Source organism: Colius striatus, chromosome 7 (genome assembly GCF_028858725.1).
Source record: "Colius striatus isolate bColStr4 chromosome 7, bColStr4.1.hap1, whole genome shotgun sequence".
NCBI classification, from domain to species: Eukaryota; Metazoa; Chordata; class Aves; order Coliiformes; family Coliidae; genus Colius; species Colius striatus.
The window spans coordinates 35,993,906-36,015,449 of NC_084765.1; the positions used below are offsets into that span (position 1 = coordinate 35,993,906).

The 21,544-nt window shown below is 43.0% G+C and overlaps 1 protein-coding gene across 2 annotated transcripts in view; it reads left to right on the top strand.

The window, feature by feature from the left end:
* Positions 1-2,669: 2,669 nt before the first annotated feature.
* ABHD2 (abhydrolase domain containing 2, acylglycerol lipase) overlaps positions 2,670-21,544 on the top strand; it is a 41,316-nt gene continuing 22,441 nt past the window's right edge. Inside the window, exons 1-3 of one of the 2 annotated variants that reach the window (XM_061999331.1) lie at positions 2,670-2,760; positions 12,672-12,746; positions 13,572-13,772. In XM_061999331.1, the coding sequence (XP_061855315.1) occupies positions 13,579-13,772 (194 nt within the window). In that variant the 5' untranslated portion in view covers positions 2,670-2,760; positions 12,672-12,746; positions 13,572-13,578. Of the gene's footprint in view, positions 2,761-3,689; positions 3,710-12,671; positions 12,747-13,571; positions 13,773-21,544 lie in introns of those variants that run through there. The other variant, XM_061999332.1, reaches the window with a different exon arrangement.

Genomic DNA, 21,544 nt, shown 5'->3' on the forward strand with positions numbered 1-21,544 from the left:
TTACTGGGTTTAAAAACGTGAAATTATTGTCAGCCTTTTGTTTGGCCTCATTGTACAGAGGTTAAGTACCTGCCCAAAACCCAAGGAAAAGCTGTGGGTTCTTCCCATGCATACAGTTCCCAGCACACACGTTTGGCCTCCTCTGCAATAGTCACAGTACTCCAAGAGGGATCCTCCTGTCTCTGAAGCATTAGGGTGTTCCTTGACACCCCCATCCCATTTATCTCCAGTAACCTCAGACAGAAGCATCTGCTAGGCTGGAGCTGCCAAATCCATCCCTATGAGGCTGGGAATGAAGCTCAGCTCTTCCCAGCACCCTTCCTTTACAGGATGGGTTGGGCTACTGCTCAGCTGGCATTTCCTGAGCATGAGTTGTTTGCCATGAGTGGTACAGCCTGGCTCCTGGCACCAGGTCCAAGTGCTCCACCTGCTACACCACTGCTCCCAACACCCACCACTGCTCCTGACACCCACCACTGCTCCCAACATCTACCACTGCTCCCAACACCTACCACTGCTCCGGACACCCACCAGCCTTGCAGGGCTCATCCCCATCCCAGCTCCTCACTGAGGACTGCTTCCTTGACAAGCCATGGCTTGCAGGCTCTTTTAATAGCCCAAGGCCAGATTTGTATTCACAAAACACACTTGCTGTCTCCCCAACAACTCTGCTCCCACACCAGAAGGTGCAGCAGGAATCCCCCCAACATTTCCAGGAGTAAAACGCTGACTGATGTGCACCTGTTCCTCCTTCCCCTTCTGGAGACAGAGCACCACCTCTATCACATCCTTTATTCTTGCAATGAGCACAGCTCAGGACTTGGGCTCCCACTGTCACAGAAGCCTGTGAATTTGTGCTGCCATCTCTTCAGTGTTAGTCTTCCCTGGCTTTCAGCTCTCACTGATGTGTCTAAAGCACCCCGGTATAAAAGATCACCTTACATTTCACTTCTCAGCAAGAAGCGGGCAGCTAAGAGTTTGGTTTGCTTTGCTTTGTGACACTGTGCTTAAGAAAGCTCTTTCCTAATAACTGTGCTTCTCTCAGGTGTGAGAAATCTCCCACAGCCTCAAGGATTTAAAATAAAAGCCTTGCCTGGAGGCCCAGCTCTGGTTCCTGGCATGTTTTCCTGCCTGGATCTGTGTTTTCCTGCCTGGATCAATAGTGAAGAGCCAAGGTGCACCTGGAATCAATTGGACTGCAATTTTCTGTAATGAAATTTAAACACATTCTTCAAATACTTAGTTAAGAGGCTGATACCGGAAGTTTATCTACTAAGCCTATCTCCTAGCTTGATCACAAACATAACTCAGCTGCCTGCAGACATACCAAGCCTCAGCCCAGACGAGTTGCTGACAAATTTAGTAACCACCATAAACCCAGGGTATTTTCACAAGGTTAAGCTGAAGATAAGGAATCCAGCTCTTGGCTGATTGAGTGTGGGATCTATATATCTATAGCAAATGAGAAGAAAAGCGCTCGCTGTGGGGCTGATACCGTTTCTGTTCTGCCACCATCATTCCAGGACTCCCCTCTCTGCCCTTCTTCACTGTGACTCAGTCTACAGTAGTTAGTCATCTCTCCAGATACATAACTCTCTGGAAAAAGTGACTTGCTCCTTGAGAGCTTACTCTACGTAGGAAGCTTCAACTCCCAGTAAACAGAGAAAACAAAATGTCTGAAATCAGGAAAAGGATTTTTCCATCCAGTTATATAAAGCAAACATTAACATAGCTAGCAACGTAACATGTGGCTCTTCTGGGAGACTACACGAGAAGCAAGTTTATAAACATCACATTGCACACATATTTTATTGTTTTCCTCCAGAGCCCTCCAGATGTAGCAGGCTCTGTCCACCTCTGGGCACATTTTGCTGTCTCTGTCACAGCTCCTGTTTGAAGAGAGGAAACCATCTGGGTGCTCCTCTGCCTCCAAGGGGCTGGTAACAGAGCCACTACCGTTGGCAAGGCTCAAGAGGTGATCTCAGTTTGCACCCCAGTGCCAGGTCTGCCCCACGGAGGCGGCCTGTGGTCCCATGGGAAACAAAACCAGGGTGTTGAAGGCCCTGCCACCATTCTTAAGCCTCCCAGACATTGTTCCTAAATCGATTTTGATTGCAATGTGGCATTACACAATGAGCATTACACAATGAGCATTCCGCGCTTGAGGGCACTGGGATGGTCTATCACAATGGTGAGCGTTTCGGCTCACTCAGCCCTCAGGGCAATCAAGCTCGACGTCACTCAGGGGTGAATGTGCACCTTGGTTCGAGCCGTTCCCTCTGCCGCCTCACCGCCACGGCTAAGGCGTTGGCTCCGGCAGCAGAAAGCTGACAGCGGCGGGTGTTCCTCCCTCACGTCACCGCTGCTGCCACCGCCTCCTCACAGCTCCGGCCCGTCATGGCGGCGCGGCCGCGGCTCCCCACAGCCACCGGCAGCCTCGCCCCCCGCCCCGCCCGCGGGCGCCAATCACCGCCCTCCGCCCGACTGACAGGCCCCCAAACCAATAGAGACGCAGAGCCCCGCCCCGCTGCGTCTCCACCAGCCAATGGCACCCGCGAAGCCCGGCTGGGGCGTGCTCCCGCCCTCAGCTCGCCTTCCGGCCAATCCGCGCGCGGGTTCGGGCGGGAGCGGCAGCGCGGCGCGGCCAATGGGAGCGCGAAGGCGGTTGCCAGGGGGCCGCGCGCAGGGGGGCCGGGGTAGACGAGCGGGAGCGGTGGCTGCGGGAGCTGTGGCGGCCGCGCGCCCCGGACGGGCCCGCAGGTGAGGCGGCGGCGCTCCGGAAGCCCGTTCCTCGCGGGGCTGAGGCAGCGACGACCGGGTTTCCCTTCCTCCGTCTGTCCCTCCTTTCCCTACTCCTTCCTTCTCTCTCAGCGGCATGGGGCCTGAGGGGGCGCGGGGCGTTCGCTGGCCGACCGCCGCTCTGCGCGCTCACTCTTCTCGCTCCCGCTTCAGGCTGCCCTCGCCTGCCCAGCCGCCTTCTTTCTATTTATCTTCCGCGTGCAGGCTTGCGGTATGTATTTATTTCTTGGAGGGGTCGGTGAGGGTATCCCTGCGGTGAGGTTTGGCCTGGCCTGCCTATGGTGGTCTGCGGTCAGGTCCCGTCCCAGTGCTGCTCCTCTCGGGTATGGCGGGGTTCTGCAGTCTTCGCAGCTGGCAGTGTGGGGATGGCCTTCCCCATCGCTTCGTCGAGATGTGAGGTTGTGAAGGGTAAGAAATGATCCTGTGCTGTTTGGGACCTGAGGGAGGAGGCCCTGAGAAGAGTGATATTTGAGTGGATGGGAGCCAGACGAGTTCTGACTGATGTCTGTCAGGTCATTCTGCTCCCTCTGAAGAAGGCTCTTCTGTTACACTCCTAGGTCCTGACACTGCTGCTCGTGTTTTGCAATAACTTAAGACTTCCTTTTGTTGCTGCGTACTATATACCTGCTCGGTAGTCTGTGACAGGGTTCTGTCCACACTGTTCTCCAGCTTCATGTGTAACTTGTGATTTACTCAGCAGAAGATGGGTAGATACATCTGTCACAGTTCATGTATAACAACTGGTGAAATCCCTCACCTGGCAGTAACTTTTTAAGAGATACGTTGGCAACATCTTTATTGCCACAGTTATAGCTGGAGGGACTGCATTCTGTAGTTGCATTCTCTTGCAGGTCTCTTCAGACAACTCATAATAATTTCCTCTTGTTGATGTACAGTTGCCACTGATGTGGTAAGTACTGAGCATTCCTGTCTGCCTCTTACAGATTGCTGTTGGGCTTCCACAGTGCTCATGCCTCTGTCTGTAACAAACATTTGTGGCGTATTAATCAGCTAACCGGTACAGGGTGTTCATCTTACATGCCTTCTTTATCAGTGATTATCATGCTCAGTCATGTTCTTAATATTGCTTAGGCTGACATATTCGAGTCCTCACTGATAATGTGGACCCAGGACATACAGTTCAGACCCTTGCATTCACAGTATCTCATTTTCTGACCTTCTTCGATAGTGTTTATTTCCTATGCACTGAGTTTTGTTATTGACAACTGGTCTTTGGTTGCTTTGTTGTCTTTTCTTAGTTTGTCTACTTCAGCTTCTTTTCTAGATTCTTGCTTAATTCTCATATCACAGAGAAGTTGAAGTAAGCCCTCCTCTTGCATCAGTGGATGTGCAGCCTTACTGTAGCTATCATTTGTTTCAGTCTCAGATCCAAGAGTAAGAACGGGAAGGAGAGGTAACATTTGGCTTCCTCTGTTCTCCTGCCTTATTCTTAAAAAAATAAAAAACACCAAACTTTTGCTTGGGAGGTCCTTGGTGTTACTGAGTGAATTCGCTGCAGAGAGGATGAGACTGATCCAAAATTGTTCTGGACTGTCTTTTCTAGGGGTGGAAGAGATGCGGAGGTTGGGGACAAAACCTTCCGTCCTGAAAAACTGTTTCTGAAGAACTTAAAAATTAATCTGTTCTTCTCTTCTTGTAAAAGCTATATTTTTCTATTCAGTGAGTGAATAGCAGCTTAAGCTCTTGGTGTTTCATAAAGCTGCATTATTAAACTTCTCATGTAAAAACCCAGAGATTAACGTACTGAAATAATCACAATTCTGGGATGTGCTGTTGGGAAGGAAAGATAGCAGAATAACATCACTTGTCCTTGACATAGGCATATGGAGAGGTTATACAAATCTGTATTTCCAGATGTAATTTGATGTACTAGACAAAAATGGTTGGTTTAGAGCAGTGATTCCAACGTGCTGTAGTTTAACCTTACTCAATAATGGACAAACGTGTCCTGGCCTGCTGCTGGATTCACATTGCCCTATTATTGTCCTTTCTTGCTCTGGATATCTGGCCACTTCATCCTTGCTTTCATGCTGCTAGCTCTGACAGTGTTAGAACTTGGATTAAGTTGAACTGTATTTAGCGAAGTCTTTAGTAGGAGTATATGTGCTAGAGTGTTTAGTGCTTGTAGTTGCTATTGAAAGGTGCAGACAGCAGCCTGAAACTGATGTTTTGGACTCTTCAGCAAAAGCCTAAATCACTTTAGTTCTGTTAGTATGTTGCTGCATTTTTTAGTTTCTCTGAAAGTTGTATTTCATGATATGTTGCAGCTGTGACTTGCTGTTTTTAATGTCTACTATAGATCAACTGAACATCTGGACAAATGTTTGCCCTTCTGTGTTCTAAATAGCTTGCAAAGATTAAGCTTATGTGCAGTTAAAAAATCTGATCAAACTCATCTGATGGAGTTCAGTACCAAACAACTGATTTAATGCCAATGTTCAAGGGTAGGCTGCTGTAACAGAGGCAATGTCCCACTTGTCCAACATACATGAATGGCAATGATGCCAACCTTGTCAGGCAGCTATCTTAGCCTCTTTTAGCTCTGGGAAGGCTTGTGTGCCCAAAGGCTTGTCTTTCCTCTAGCTATATCAGTTGACTTGATAATCAAGATTGTTGCTGCCTGACAGCCTTACTCTGCCAGCATCAGGCAACAGCAATTCAAATTACTTTGCAAAGCAGTTCTGTACAAACCAGGTGCTTGAAATATATTTATGTGTAGCTCTGTTAGCAGTAACGGCAGTGGAAGGAAATGTTGTGTGTTGCAGTGCACAGAAGATTTTAATCTGTATTGGTAGCTTGACCAAGAATTGCAGTTGCCTAGCACTTGGCTAATGAGATATACTTGAGTTTCTCATCATTGTGGGTTCAGTCTGAAACTGGTGGCAATTACAGCTTCTACTATTATGGACTGAGCTCCTGCAAACACCAAACCTCCTGTAACTTCTGATGTTCTAGTTGCTAATAATTTAGCTACAGCCCTATACAGGCTATTGAGTACTCAACAGTGCAAGTACTCAATGGGATCCTCATGGAAGGGGTCAGCTAGTACAAGTGACTGGCTGCTAGCACTGTTCAGCCATTTGTCCTGCTTCTAAACTTACTTATGTCTTCAAAGATGCTTTTTCTTAGAACCTGCATCTCTAAGCAAGATTATGCTGAGAGTGTTCAAGCCTGACTGTCCCTAACGGGAACACCCAGTTCTGTGAAGTGTTGGTTGGCATATGTGAATATGGAAGACTGTATGAAGTGAAACAAACAGATGCACAGTCATGGGACGTGTTTTCCTTACAAGGATGTTCACTGTACAAGATATGTGCCTGTAATATTCCTAACCTCCCACTCAGATTCAGCAGAAGAGTGGGCAGTATAGTTCTTCAGACTGAATTGCAAGTGACTGCTGTAGTGCTCCAAAATCTGTTTGTTTTCATGGGCATTCTGGTAAAACTTGTTTATTCTGCAGTAGTAATTAGCTGTGTGTTGGTCAGGTGCTGTCTATTTGTATTTCGTTCTCTTGTCCTGAAATGTTGTTGCTACATTTTTTATGTAATTATGTGACTTAAACTTCTCTAGCTTGAGCCTTCTATCTCTTGAGGACAGACTCTGAGAGAATGACTTTGCAAATCTTCTGTACTGTTGTGGAGCAGAGCTACTGGTTGTAATGGGGCAAAGAAACAAGATGTTTGAAGACCTCAGGGTGAGGTGGCACCTCAGCTTTTCATCATGTTCAAGTTTAGGTTTTTTTAGAGTGCTTGAGCTGAACCCATCTTAAAGTCTTCTTCATTGTCTTATGCTTTGGTGATAGATGGTTTTTCCCTGCTGCGCAGCTAGTCTGATGTAGAGTGTGCTCCCCATTTCCTCAGCTGTGTACCCTGTGGTTGAGTAAACAGCTGTGATGTGCTTGAACTTTGGGCCGCTTCTCTGATTTGTACATCTAAACTCTGTGACAGTGTGGGGATGGAGAGGGTTGAAGTCTGGGAGTAAATGCAGCTTTAACAATCTGATGCTGCATATCAAAATACAGTGAAGGAATAATACAAACTATTACAGAGACCTTTAGTATTGTATTAGCTCACTCAGCTGTCTGTGGTGTGGTGTTAGTACCATTCCCTCAGCCTCTGGGCATAGATTGTTGGATTCTCTGCAATATGTTTATTCTTATCTTCCCTTGAGCTTAATGTTGCCCACTGACAGAGGATTATATGGTAGGTAAGTGACACTTGCTAATGCTGTAATACTGTGGAAAGTGTTAGTGTTTCTTCTCCCTCAGTACCTAAAAGTGAACTTGATCTCTTCTTGACCAAGGAGCTGAAGCTTTGCTCTGTAGTTCTATAAAGCAGCGGTTAGGGTGTGACAGTCCTAAGTCTCTGCAGTAATCAAATACTTGTTTGCTTAAATAACATGAACATTTCCTTTAAGATAAGATACAATTAATTGATTTCTGTGGAGTCATCAGAACCTTGCCTTGTCTTAGTTTGCATACACCTGATGTATAATACCAATAAAACTAATGCACTCAAGCCATCTGTGACAAGCAGAAACCAGATAAGGTTACATACAGGTAGTCTACATAACAACCTTAGGTAATATACAAAAGCTGCCTGTCATGCAGTAGAACCATTTTGATCTGTTAAAATGATCTTGTGAAGAAACAAAAGCAATTCCTGTAGTTGGAAGTGAAATTCAAGGTTCATTTGACGGTAAGTTAGCCTTCTTGTGGAAGTGGAAGACCTTGGCATGTACAGTTAGCTGTCTTATGTGCTTGGCTTCTGCTTTTAAGGTGTAGGACTTAGAGCTAAGTCAAAAAAGGAAAAAAAAGTTTTAGTTAAAGGCACCTGTCTTTTTTGGCTGTGCTGATGGTGCCTCATGCTATGAACTTTGTCCCTATAACCTCACAGTACCTCTAAATTTAGTATATGAGCCAAGTATTGTATCTGAGGAAAAGGTCAAATTCCGGTGAAGGCACCAGCCAAGAAATTCCTGTTGGAACATGGCATAAACAGTACTTGCTGCTTTGTGTATTCACCAACCAGCCAAATCCTGGCCTGGGTGCCAATCCCTCCACCTTGTGCCAGGACTTCCATGTGCTGTCTTAAAAAATGTTCTTGAGACCATCCTTGTGATGGGACATGTCAGTGCACCTTTTTTATTTGGAGATAAAATCTGTCAGATGTTTGACAACAAATCTGTGATGGGCTTTGCCAGACTCCTGATAACTCTGGAAAGGGCTACACTTCATCTGTCATGGCCACATCTCCTGAAAGTCTAGGCTTAAGTACTCAGCTCATTCTTAATTATAACCTCTAGTCTTTGAGGTCTGAGACTTAGTTGTCTGTTTTAAATGGCCAGCGGTACCAAGTGATACTGATCTCAGCATTTTCTTCTGATGTGTTCTTTTCTCAGCTGTCACTGAAGATAATAGGAGGTTCTACATGGAGTAGGCTAGGGCTGGTTAGATGCTAGTCTCAAAATAAGCAATGTGATGCGTTGCTTTGTGTGCCTAAGCTGATGAGGCATATTACTGGTGTGGCCTTAAAATCCTTCTGTTTTATGTAATTTTGTCAAGACCTGATAGTTTTGGCTTAACACTTTTTTTTTTCAGTGAAATATAAATCATATTTTATACAAAAATGGTTGGGAAAAAAGTGGGATATAGGGCTGTGCAGTACAGCTTGAAGCCTTTTTCATGACTCCTCTTGCATAGATTCCTGTACTCATGTAGCTTGTGTGACCTCAGACTGTCCTCCCATGTCTTCCCAAACTTAGTATGACAGCCTTTCCTGGCCAGAGACACTGCTTCAGAGTCTTTCCCAGATGTTCTCTATGTACGTTTTCATCTGGATGGTCTTAAAACAACTTCCCCTGTATTAAACCATTGAAAACTCAGACACTTCTGTACACTTCCTGGAGTCAGATTTTAATAATACTCTGACGTAAAACTTGGCTTTGTTTAAAAGCCTTTGTAGTGCTCTGAATTTCCAGCCTTTCCTAAATAAAGTTCCCTTCTCTATAATGTGAGTATCTTACCTGGTAGGGATAGGCCTGTAGCTTCTGATTTTGCAGTCTGTTGTTTGGAAGAGACATTAGCTTTAGCTAATATTAAAGATTATTAATTTTCTGGAAGATTCCCTAAAGAACTAACTTGAGTGAATCGGCCTTCCTTCTTCCCCCTTTAAAAAGGGGGGAAAAAAACCTTCTGATCTGAATCCGACTAGGCGCAGCTCTTTAAAGTTGGGTGGTTTGTTTTCCCCTTGTCTAGCAGGCTTGCTTTCAGAGTTTTATTCCAAAAGCAGGCACTGCAAATACACAAAACCAGTCCAAGAAATGTCTGTTAGTTAACAAAGTCTGTCTGCTTAATCTGTCTAGAAGCAATCTCTTTGGTTCTTCTGAATCTTAATGGGGAAGAGATGCTACTTGGTGGAAGCTGCAGAAAGACAGGAAAGAGGATTTTAAATGCTTGCAGGGTTGGCCAGGGTATGCTTGGGTGTTCTGATGTCCATCTGAGCTCTGAAAGCACTAGTGAGCCAGGACGCTGACTGAGAGAGCATCATAGGAGACTTTTGTATCAAACTGTCGTTCATGGAAATGGGCTTCCTTCTAGATTCTTCAGTGACTGTAACAGACCATAAAATATTTTCCCAGTGGAGCCACTTTTAAAGAGGCTGCCTTTACTCTTGTCTGCAGCCTTTTTCATACAGCTGCATTTTTTGCTTTTGCCCAAAGCATTTCTAATGCTTCCGTGAAATGAGTCTGCCATGCTTTCAGTGACTCATTAAAAGGCCTGAGGGAAGGACCCCATGGGACTGACTTCTCTTTAATGTCTTTGCTTTTTTTTTTTAAATGGTGGCTTTCCAGTATGCAGAGTCAGGCTCAGCTTTGGCATGGGTGGAGGAACTGTAATGTTTGGTAGCTACTGAATCCTGTGTGCCATATTGAGTCATAGGGTGTCGTCTGTCCCTGGAAGAGTCTACTCAGGAAACCTGGAACAGAAATGCGTACAGGTCTCAGATTTGTTGTCAGTTGTGACTTTACTGAATGTACAAGTCAGTATCTGTACAAGCAAATATCTATCCAAAACCCTATGTCTTTGAAAGTATACGTAAGAATTTCACTCTCTGTACAAGCTTTTGTTGTATGTGTTTCTATTCCTGTCTGGAAAGGGTATTCAAGGAGTTTTACTTGTTAACTTGCAGGTGAGATGCACTCCCTTTAACAGTAATGCTGAAGTTTTTCCTGTAACGTGTTTTTTCTGCCTCTTTTCTGTGGTGGAAGAGCAAATAGAAAGATCTGCTTCAAAACAATGTCTGTGGTCCCAAGAGCTTCAACTTCGTGTTCTTCAGTGTGGCTCAAACCCTGTAATCGATGAAGAGGCAGACTTGATTGCTTGCAGTGATATCCTTACTGCCTCTTGCTAATTTTTGTCTAGCCTGTTAAAAGTGAATCTGGTGTTCTGTATATAAAAAAAGGCCAAATGTTTGTCTTTATTAGTGCTGACGTGTTTAGAGGAGATTCTAGATTAAAATTTGACTGGCTCATCACTGTGGTTATCTATCCTCTTTCGTAAACAGACATTTATTGGGTCAATGCAAAAAGGATTTAACAAAATAGAAGCAAGGTGACCTCGTCCCAGCTAGTAAATAGGAAGGCATTTGTCCTATGTGATTAGAGGCAGAGCTGTCAAATCCATTTTGGTAAGCTAAACTCTTAAAATTTGAGAACAGAGTGCTCTGGCTCATCCCCTGGGAATCTGCCCTGGTTGAGACAGGTCTGGTTAGGTCTTGAGTCTCTGGAGGAAGTACCTGGAGGAAGGGCCCCAGCTATATTCATAGGGCATGGAGTTTACCAATCTAGTCTTCATGAAGTGAACTGCTTGAGCACTGCAGAGTGCTGTGCAACTGCAACAGCAGTGCTAGCTTTGTGTTAGATGTACATAGACTTGATTTGAGATTTTTAGGTAAAGATCTTGAGAGATCTTTTAGCATATTTGAGGTGTGTAAGATCAGTAGATGTGTATTTAGACTGTCTAAAATGAAAAAAATACTAGTTTATATGTATTGAAGCATAATCCTGCCTACGAACAGCTGATTTTTCTGAAAGTAAGTCTAAGCTGGTATGCTTTTTAAAAGCAGTGACAGGCTAAAATGAGAGAGAGAAGCGGCAGAAAACACGCGATATGTTTGTAATCTGAAGATTATGTGGGAGAAAAGAGTTTCAGGGAGACACAGCTTACTGGGATCAGTTATATTGAGTCACTAGTACAAAATGCTAATGACTAATCATGCCCAGTTTTATTTTTAACAAATTCAGTAACGAGAGCTGTAAACAGCAAACTAGTTTAAAATACAGGTGGCAGGAAAGTCTGAACTTTGGTATCAGTGTCTTTGTTAATTTTTTAAATAAAGCCTTGGGAAGAAGATGCCAACAGAAATTCTGGGAGTTTCCGCTGAGGAAGATATGCTCAAACACCTGGTTGTCCTTGAGTCACTGATTGTTCAGGAACTTTGTGTTTCTGCTGATTGTACCTTCCCCAGGCAAGTCATCGCTGTAGTGTACCTGTTGCCTTCTACAGAGTTGGCAGTAGCTTAGAAAGTCTTAAGTATGGAAGTGAGGTAGCATAGTGCAATTCTCAGCTGTACTGACTCTCCTTTGAGACACATGATGCCAATGTAATCTTCTGATTAGAAGACTAAATGGCTTTGTGTAGCCCACTCCTCTCTCCCTTCTACTGTGAAGCTCAACTGAAAAATAAAAGCTTCAAGGTTGTCTGGTATTCGATGTCTCTAATTTCTTCATCCTCTGTTCTTATCCAACACAGATGGTTATGGTGGCAGAAGCTTGCAGCTTTTTCCAGAATGCTGCTAATCAGTAGCTGATGTCAGACTTGTTTTCTTCCAAGGAGTTTTGGTGTAGCTGTATTGAGTACAGAAAGTACTCCTAAGGCTTTATCTTTCTGCTAGGAAGAAGATTAAGGCTTTGGTCTGGCTGGTCCTGTTGGTGTGCTTTCTGTGTTGGAAGCAGCAGCCAGGGTAGAGAGCAGGCAGTTCTGGAGCTTTTTCCTGGAGGCTTTGATTCCACATGGGTTTGTTTGTGCCTGTAAGGAATTCAGTTCTAAATCCAGGTCTATTTTTAAATATCGCTTACATTCTTATGGTTAGAGGCTGTAAGCTGTCTCTCTCTTTTTAGCATCATCAAGCTCTTGTAATGAGCCTTGATGCATGTGCACTAGTGTTAGGTGGCCATATCTGAGCTTGCCCATGGCTCTTGCTGTCTTGAAGTGTGGTATGTTGTAACTTCTTAAAAACCAAGTATGGGGAACAAGCAGAGACTGTTTACAAACTTCCATCTGTAGGACAGAGTTTCCTTGCTAAGCCTGAGTAAAAGTATCAGGAAACTTCTTTCAGACTGACTTCATGCTTCAGGTACTGTAGATGCTGGACAAAGTTGAGAAGAACAGTTAGCCTGTTACTTTTAGCCTTTGAAATAGAAAAAGATTTGGGTAGCTTTTGTAACTAGGGACAGTCATCTTCACAAGATGGTAATGCTGTGTAGTCTTCTGGAAGTTCATAGCTTGAAGTTGCACTGGTTTTTGTTACTGTTTTCTATCCCTGCTCATGAACATGTATTTGCAGACTGCAGATGAATTAATATGCTGTAGGCAATTAATCTAGTCTGGAATCTATCCACAGGCAAGAGATTTCTGATGCAGATGGATCAGAACTGAAGCAGTTATGACTGCATACAAAAATCAATTGCAATGTCTGTGATGGGACCTCTGTAGAAATTTGTGTTCTTCCCTTCCAGCTGAGACATACAGCCTTATCGTGATAATCAATTTGCTTTTTCTCCTCTCACAGGGTTACTCGGGTAGCACGTGGATCCAGACTGACAGTTCTGCCAATTATTTCTAGTTGGAAGAAAAAGTGAAATCGGTAAGACTTGTCAGTTGCTATCTTACTTGGGTTACCTGTGTGACTGAGGAAAGCCCCAGGGAAAACCCTGTCCCCTCAACATCAATGAAGTGTCCTTATAATAACCACAGCAAGCTATTTGAACCTTATATTCAAAAGAAGCTGGATATGTTTAAGTATTTTACTTCAAGCTGGAAGGATATTGCTATATTGTGGTATTTTTAATTCTCCCCCCTGCCCCACTTCCTTTACCCTAAAGCCCTTGAAAGATGAGATATTAATCTAGTTGTTTTTTAGCTGTAGAACTACGGTGAATTAAAGGAAATGCTGAAGTCACTGATACATAAAGTGACCACCTTAAATACACACCAGTACCAGCGTTCTCACGGAGTTCAGAATTCACGCTGAGGAGCTAACACAGTGATCATCAAGTTGTCCTTTTCAAGCCTAGCTTGTACATCTAAGACACACATCCAGAGCTGCTGGTGTGTCTATATTAGCCTGACTTTTCACTTGGTTTATTTGAGCTGGATAGTCTTGGCCAAGATCCTGTGCTACGGACTGTGGGGTTTGACACCTGAGACGCTTGCAATTCTAGTGCAGCACTGATTAGGAATAAATCTTCCCAACTGTTGTGTAGTTTCTATTTCTTGTGGTTGCCAGGGTGTTTAAATAAACTTCCTCTTGTCTCAAGAGTTGCTAGTCTGAGTTGCTATGCCAAGATTTTTGTAGCAGCATTAACTGACACGTCGGGTTGGTTAGCACAGTCTTATGTTTAACGTGGCAACTGATATTCATATCCAACAGTATAGTGCAAAAAGCTTTAATACCTATTCCTATGTCCAGGCTCAAAATGAGTGCGATGTTGGAGAGCTCCGAGCTGCCGGCGGTGTTTGACGGGGTGAAGCTCGCTGCCGTTGCTGCAGTTCTTTATGTTATTGTTCGCTGCTTGAATTTAAAAAGCCCAACTGCCCCTCCTGAACTCATCTACCAGGACTCTGCTTTGGCTCGCTTTCTACTCAAATCCTGCCCACTCCTGACCAAAGAGTAAGTAGTATGGTTTTTTTTCCATGTTGACCTATGTTGTAGGGGGAAGAGCTGGCCTTAACCATTCTTCTGCCTAGTATGTTTGGTTTTTCAAACTTGAGTGTAAATTTTTTTGTGGCTTAAACCCCAGTCAGCAACTAAGCACCACACAGCTGCTCACTCACTGCTTCCCCCTACCAAGGAGATGGGGAGGAGAATCAGAGAAGAAATTGAAAACTCGTGGATTGAGATAAGAACAGTGTCATAACTGAAATAAAATACAGTAGCATTAATAATACAAATATATCACAATTGTAGTAAAAGGAATATAACAAAAAACCCCAAGAGAGACAAGTGATGCACAGTGCAGTTGCTCACCTGCTGACTGATGCCCAGGCAACATTTTGCTCCTTCTGGCCAACTTCCTGCAGTTTATATACTAGACGTGACATTTTATGGTATGAAATAGCCCTTTGGCTAGTTGAGATCAGCTGACATGGCCATGCTCCTTCTCAGATGCTGTGCACTCCCTCCATGGCAGAGCATGGGAGACTGAGAAGCCCTGGACTTAGCATAAGCATCACTCATCAATAACTAAAAAAAAAAAAGAAATCGTTATCAATGTTATCCTCACACTAAATCCAAAACACAGCATTGTACTCGCTGTTAGAAAGAGAATTAACTCTATCCCAGTCAAAACCAGAGAAAATAAACATGTTCCAAGTGAGGGACTTCGTTATTGTTAATGTCCCAGGGACCTGTGTTTAGGACCAAGTCTTGTTGTGCAAGGCTTTCCATGGATATATAGAAAAGGTCATCCCTACCCCTCTGTATAGTAGCTATATGCTGATATTGTGATATTGTACTCTACTGGCACTGTAGAGCCCACTGTCTGTGGAAGCGAGGGAGGGATGGGTGAAATCAGCACTTGTCTATGAACTGCCCTTTCTATTAAGGAAGAAAACTGTCAGGGCTCACAGGAAGGAAATGTTTTCATGGTGTATCTATGCACTTACAATGTACACAGGGTTGTTAAGGTGCCCAGTCTTACTTCAAGTGCCTCAAGTGGATTGAAGACTAATGAAATCTATTACTGGATCGAGCACATCATAACTAGTCTAATAAAGTAATGACATACTAGCCAACTCTAAACCTCTTGAATCCACTTTCAGATTGACCTTGTCAGCTATATATCTGAGCGAGCTGATCCTTGCCCTTCCATTCTAGGACCTTCAGAATCAGCGCAGCTGCCCTTACCTTCACCAGTAATATGAAGCATTTACTACCATTTCATGAGGCTTTGGAGGGACAAGGACTTTGATTACAGTATTTCTCTTCTGCAATCACTTTGGAAACTTGCAAGTTCTATTTAGAAGCCCTAAATACATCAATTATCTAGCAAGCACTGAGTGCAGCTGCATGAGCCTTCCTTTTGGATCTCAAAAGTCAAGCTGACTTAATGATAGTCATTTTAGGGAAGATGAGAGGCTTTTCGTGGTGCTGTTAGGTACCTTGATTATGTAAGGTGTAAGATCTTAGGCCATAGGATCTGTAAACTGTCAGAGGAAATAAAGCATTATCTGTTTTAAATCGAAGCCCAAAGAGTTCACTTATGCACTCTGTGTTTGATAATAACATAAGTGTGTGTTGAAGCTGAGTATTGAAATTAGATTCTTGATTATGGCTAATGTTTTAACTGCAAAGCAGTTCCTTCTCTAAAAAATTCACTAGTGAGTTTCTACTTAGTTGGTACCTCCAGACATTGGTCATCTCAGCGTTGGCAACTTAGATTAACATGTCCCTAGTCACTGAAAGAACAAGCCTGAAGCCGTGCTGATTATCAGTCTTGAAGGCATATTAGTGTTAGGGTAATCTTTGGAAATAGGTTGTAGGCTAATTCAGAGTCTATTTTACTCCTGTTTCAGCTCTTCTTATGGCACAAGCTCCTAGCAGTACTCTTAGAGCCATTTTTTTGACTTTCAGTTGAAGAACAAAGCATTCCCAAAGGAGTGAGAAGGCAGAACATGTCTAAAAAAATGCAATACATCTGCTGTGTGTTAATTGCAGGAGTGAAGAGGCTTTTGCAGAACCCTAGTGTTGTCTTATAGTGTGCAATCTCAGGTTGGTTGCTTTCTCTGGATCAGCTCAGAGCTGAGGCTTGCCAGCTTCTCTGAAAACTGTAGCAATGATTTCCAACACATGGTTCTTGGGCAGAACATTGTTTGCATGACCCTAGGAAACAAACTAAACAAAATACATCAACAGGCAGTTGTTCAGTCCTGTTACCTCTAAATCTATGTTAGGGAAGACAGGAATATAACTGCTGTTGGGGGATGAAAATGTTTACAGGAAGGACAAGTATGTAAGATTATCTCTGTGGGATTTTGTTCTTTGCTATTCTATTGATGTTCTCACACTTCTTTTTTAAATACAGACATTTTTAAAAAATCAAAGAAATCCTGTCTTTAGGCATGAAAGTCACCTGGAGACTAAATAGGAACAGATATATTTAAATTCCTGCAATTATGCATGAAATAGTTTGTAGGGCTAATTAGCAGAAAGCTGTGTGAAAACAGCTTGTGCCATACTCCACTGAAAAATCTTGTAAGACTTTGATTACTTGCTAATTATTCAGAGTGTTAGGAAAGCTGATTAAGCAACTCTTTTCAGATTCTTCCATGAAAGCAAAATAAGTAGCCCAGCAATCCCTCCTGTTATATCAGTACAGGATTTGTAAGATCTGTTTTAAAATCAGATCTGTACAACTGTGAACTGGCTTTCGGACCTTCTTTAGCTCTCTTATGCTGAAAGGGGAAGAGGTATTGCTGGAAAAAAACCCGGTATGTCAGGCAGAAAGCAGAAATAAACAAAGTTATTCTGTGCAGCTGTTCAAAGAATACTTGGAAAAAAAACCACTTGGATTTTATGTTCCCTTCATGGCACCATCCTCACCAATGGACTTACTCAGTACGTTGTAACCACAGTGTCATTCAGGGAGCCAAGTGATACTGGATGAATAATTTAAGAGCTTTGGATAGTAAAACTGCCCGAGATGGCTGCATGCCAGGTACTTTGTACTTGCAGATGTTAGTACTGCTTTTTACAGTTCTCTGAAGTGCTGAAAGCTTTCTATATATTGATCAAACACTGGTAGGCAAGAGGCTCTCTTTCTAGAGCCTGTGTTTTCATACCTGTTCCTTTCCCTTCCTCTACCTCTGTCCACCTTTGTACTTTAGCTTACCAAATGGGAGAGCATAATCAGATACTTTTTATTGATAGAACTGATGCTTGCGTGGAAGCTCTTGCAAATCAACACAACTATTGGTGCCCTCGAGCTCAGGCCTAGCTCCTGACTGCAGCTGTCTCCTTTTCCTGTCTTTCGAAATGGTACAGAAAGTCTGCCATCTGTTCCCTTATCCCTGTAGAAATGCACCATTGTCTCTTTGATTACTGAAGGCCAGTGCTCACTGTACTGGGGTAGATGTTTCTGTGGCTGTTCTCAGTTTCTTCTACCATTGAGTGCATGTGTATATCTTTATTCCTGTAGAGGTGTGGTACAAGTATCATCTTTATGGAAAATAATTATCCTTGCTGTCTGCACGTTTTTTCATTAATAAAGGCAAGCTCCTCAGACTGAGGCAAACGACTGTCAAGCCTGTTAGTAAACACTGTCAAAAATCCAGCCTAGATCCTTCTTATCCTTTTGTTTGCACAGTAACCTGTACTGGATAAGAAAGCTGCTGGGTACCTGAACACATTCACACTGTCATTGGTTTTTTTCCTAGATGCAAGGAGTCAAGTAATCAGAAAAGCTGTCTTCAAGTTTTTCAATGTTCTTTCCTTACATTTAACAGCAAACAGTGTTTGATTCCTGTCGGATCCTTACTGTGTTACCCTGGGAGGAACACTTCCAGGAGAAAAATAAACTGAACCAGTGTTACTCTTGAAGTTTTGGCAGGTGAACATGTTGAGAGGTAGAGAAAAATGACAGGCAGTTCCCTGTTTGGTAAGTTGAAGCGTTGACCTTGGAGAGAGGCAGCCTTGGAGGAGTCTGTGTCCTTGCTGAGTGCTCTGCTGAGGCATTGGCAGCAGCCTTGTGTTTTTCCAGCTCTCATCAGCAAGGAAGCCATATGCTGTGATACTCATGCCCTGTTTTGACTAAATACTTCTTGCAATCAGTGCAGGGTGAGGAGGGGTGTGATGGGCACTTTACTAAATAAAAGCTGCCTAAATTGGGAAGGAGATGGCTTAACCATAGAGACCAGTCTACTAAAGAGTTTTGACCTCGTACAGTTTCTACGGGCAGCAAAAAATTCTGCTCCACTTAATGTTAGTTTTGTTTTCAGAGGACATTGAGCTGATAAATGTGTTCAGTGTTCTGAAGGCACAGCACAGTCTAGCTGAGCTGATGCAGGAAAAAAGAAAACCTGTTTTCTGCATGTTTGGGGTGGAGGGGGTTGAACCCTGCAGACTTAGATGAGCTTTCCTGATTGGAATTTAAACTATATTCTCTAGCATCAAGTAAGGGACAAGTTTAAAACAAAATTTCATTTGCAAAGCATCCTTTAAATACCTCAAAACTGCTCAGTAAAGGGAGAAAAAAAAATAAACTGTTGCTTGTTGTAATGCAGGTGGCAGTTCTCAGGGTGTCTCCTGACATGGACATATAATAGCCTCTGCTTTTTTGCCGTCCATATCCTACAGCACATCAAAGGTTATGTAAGAGTTAAACTTTAAAGTGTTAATCTTCTCTGAAATGAAGTAATGCTCCAGAAATAAGCCTGTTGCTAAACTTCCACTTCAGATCTTTGAGGACCTGAATGCTGATGCTTGCTAATAAAAATAGCACAGTTTTTATGTGCTTTGTGTGAGCTGCTTATACAGCTGCTACTTTCCTAAATTCCTGCATACTGGGTGATGTACGTGCTCTAAAATTGTAATCTGCCTGAGAGCCACTAAAACTTAATCTATAATCACATGGTGGAATTCTTTTTTGTATTAAAATGCCAGGAGAATGTTTTGGAAACACCTAGGTGTTCACTTGCTCTAAGGCACTGTTGTAGATAGACACCTATCAAGATATGGGGCTGTGCTGCATAGCTGAAAAGCGGCATTTGGAACTAAAACGTTAGCATTTGTGAGCAGATTTATGTCACTGGTTGTGAAATCAGTTGTTTAACACTGAACTCTGTACTTGTGCCATAAAGATCAGCTTCTATAGTAAGTAACTGGTGTCCCCAGACCTGTTCTCCTTCTGTCACAGAGTCCTGTCACTAGAAGTTAAAGGACTGGCTACTGGAGGACATAATTAACTACCTCAAATATTTGTCTTTACTCAGTGACTGATACCTATTGCAACTGACTAAAGCAAAACAGGAAAATGAGTCAGTTGAAAGCATTTGGGTCTGGAGCAAGCTGGGAAGCCATTTTTGTTTCATGTTTCCAGTACAGTACAGCTTTGCCTTTGGATTGCCTGTGGTATCAATACTTGCTTGTCTGTGCTACTGTGGTACGTCATCCTCATCCTTGTGTGGGCATGCAGTCAACCTATCTGGCAAGAAGTCTCCCTGACTACTCTTCATCACTCAGCTCGCTGCTCAGTTCTTGTCATCTGTAAACCACTGTTGCAGACCAGTGGAAATGCTGCTTATAGACATGGTGTCTGTTCCTGGGCTCTGATCCATCTGTGAGCAGCTTCACTGGAACAGGGCACACTGAGGAATACACAATGAATCATCCCCATACAGTGAAATTTGCTATATTGGGATAATTCCTGCAGCACACTGCTTTGCCTTATAGCAGCCATTATAGAGAGGTTGAAGCCTAATTATGCCCTTTAACACTTTCCCTCATAATATTAGTGCTGGAAGAAGTTCACCTTCTTTTGAGCAAGGGGCCCTTGTTTGGAAGACATGGTTAAATTTAGCAGTAGTGGTAGTTTTAGCATAAAAATCTAAAGAGCAATGTTTGAATGCTCTTTAAACTCAATACTACTAACTTGCTCAGTCTGCATGATATGTAGCTTGTGTTTGTGCCACACCTTGCTGAGCTTGTTTTCTTAAGGTAAGCCATAAGAAAAGTACTCAAGTGCATGCTCTTCTGCCTTCAGGATGATTGGATAGTTAGGGGTTATTTTTGCTGATTTCAGTATGTGAGTGTCTCTGGAGCTGTTTTTTACATAATAAGCTACAGTTAATTTAAGCCTATCTGCTCTACTCTTTGGAAGGTGAAGGTTCTTGCATGATTCGTGGCAAGGTGGGGTGTTTTTGCCCTCAGCAGTGTAGTATTATGTGCCTTAATGACTGCAGAGTTCTTTTATGCTCTCCTCTTTGAATGTTTTTAATAAAAGCAATCTGAAAGTCCACAAAAACCCTCAATAAAAAGATATCCTTCAGTCCTGTACAGTCTTGCACTATTATGCTCAGTACTTGGTCTTGAAAGTTCTTGTTGACTTTATATCTTTCAGTGAGACAGAAATCAGTTATAGGAAGACTTTTAAAAACAGATTTGTCCATTGCCCAAAGAAAGGGTCAGCAAAGTCTAACACATCATATCCTTGTCTATAGCAGGCATGCTTTGAAAAGTCAAACTTGGCCCTCAGCTGAGAACAGCTTTTACTGGAATGTAACGATACAGAGGCATCACTTTGTCAAGGCATTACAGGGTTTTTTAGTATTGATTGGCAACTTGTCTTGGTAAATGAAAGTCTAAATTTTTAATATCTGCTTGCTTTTGCATCAGTCTGGTAAGGTGAGCTTCAATTTGTCCTAGTTTTTTCACTGATTGTGCAAGACATACAATTTAGGCAGCTTCTTTCCCCTATCATGTTGAAGTCTTGTGATGCTCAGTCTCCTGCAGCCTGGCTTAGGATAACTATCTTACCACAAGCTTACTGCTTAAAGACTGATTGGCAGTAGTAAAACAAGGCAGGTGAAGTAACAAGCTTCTGCTCTAACACTTGCAGGTGCTTCAGAGCTTTAACTGCTTCAAGTGCAAAGGGCAGAAATAGACTTTATGTGCTTAAGTATGACTAAGTGGGAGTAACAAATGTCTTCATCAGTACTGTCCTAAGCACATTACTCATGCTGGAATTTGACCCTTGAATATTTATCTAGAAGAATATAGTTACATGTGGAGTGATTGGCACATCTTTGCTAGGGGCAGTGTGATGCTTAAACAGAAGAGGACTGGAGTTAACATAAAAGATAAGCTGAGCATTTTGCTTGGTCCCTAGGATGCTCAGAAACACTAGCTCTGGTGCACTCTGAAGCACTGCAGGTACCCTTGTCCATAGGGCTTCACACAGTTTTAGCTTTGGAGAAAATGTGGAACCCATTGGTATCATTTGTCCATCATGAATGGAGTCACAGGCCTTGGGTTTTGTCTTTAATAAAAAACATATCTATGAAACTGCATGTACTGTTTACCTCTGTAAAGGTGGCATGGAATTTTGATTTTAGTCTTCAGTTAACTTCCACTTGGGGTATTTGAAGGCAGGTTTGGTTTTGTGTTTTTTCCTCCAAATAAATGGGCTGTGACTTGACGCAGGCTGTGGTAAGCAGTATGCTCTTGGTAAGCAGAATGCTTGAAGCCATTTGTCTTCATTTCAACTCTGTCAGTAGTGGGGAAGCTTTGAAGACTCTTCTCATTTCCTCTGTAACAACATCCTGTGGTATGTGCTGCTGCAGCTGCTGCATCTATTCCACTGACAAACTTATAGCTGGAAACTGAACTGTAGGTAAACAGGAGGAAAGGATTGATGCTCACAGAAATTGTCAAAGTGGTAGCAGTAA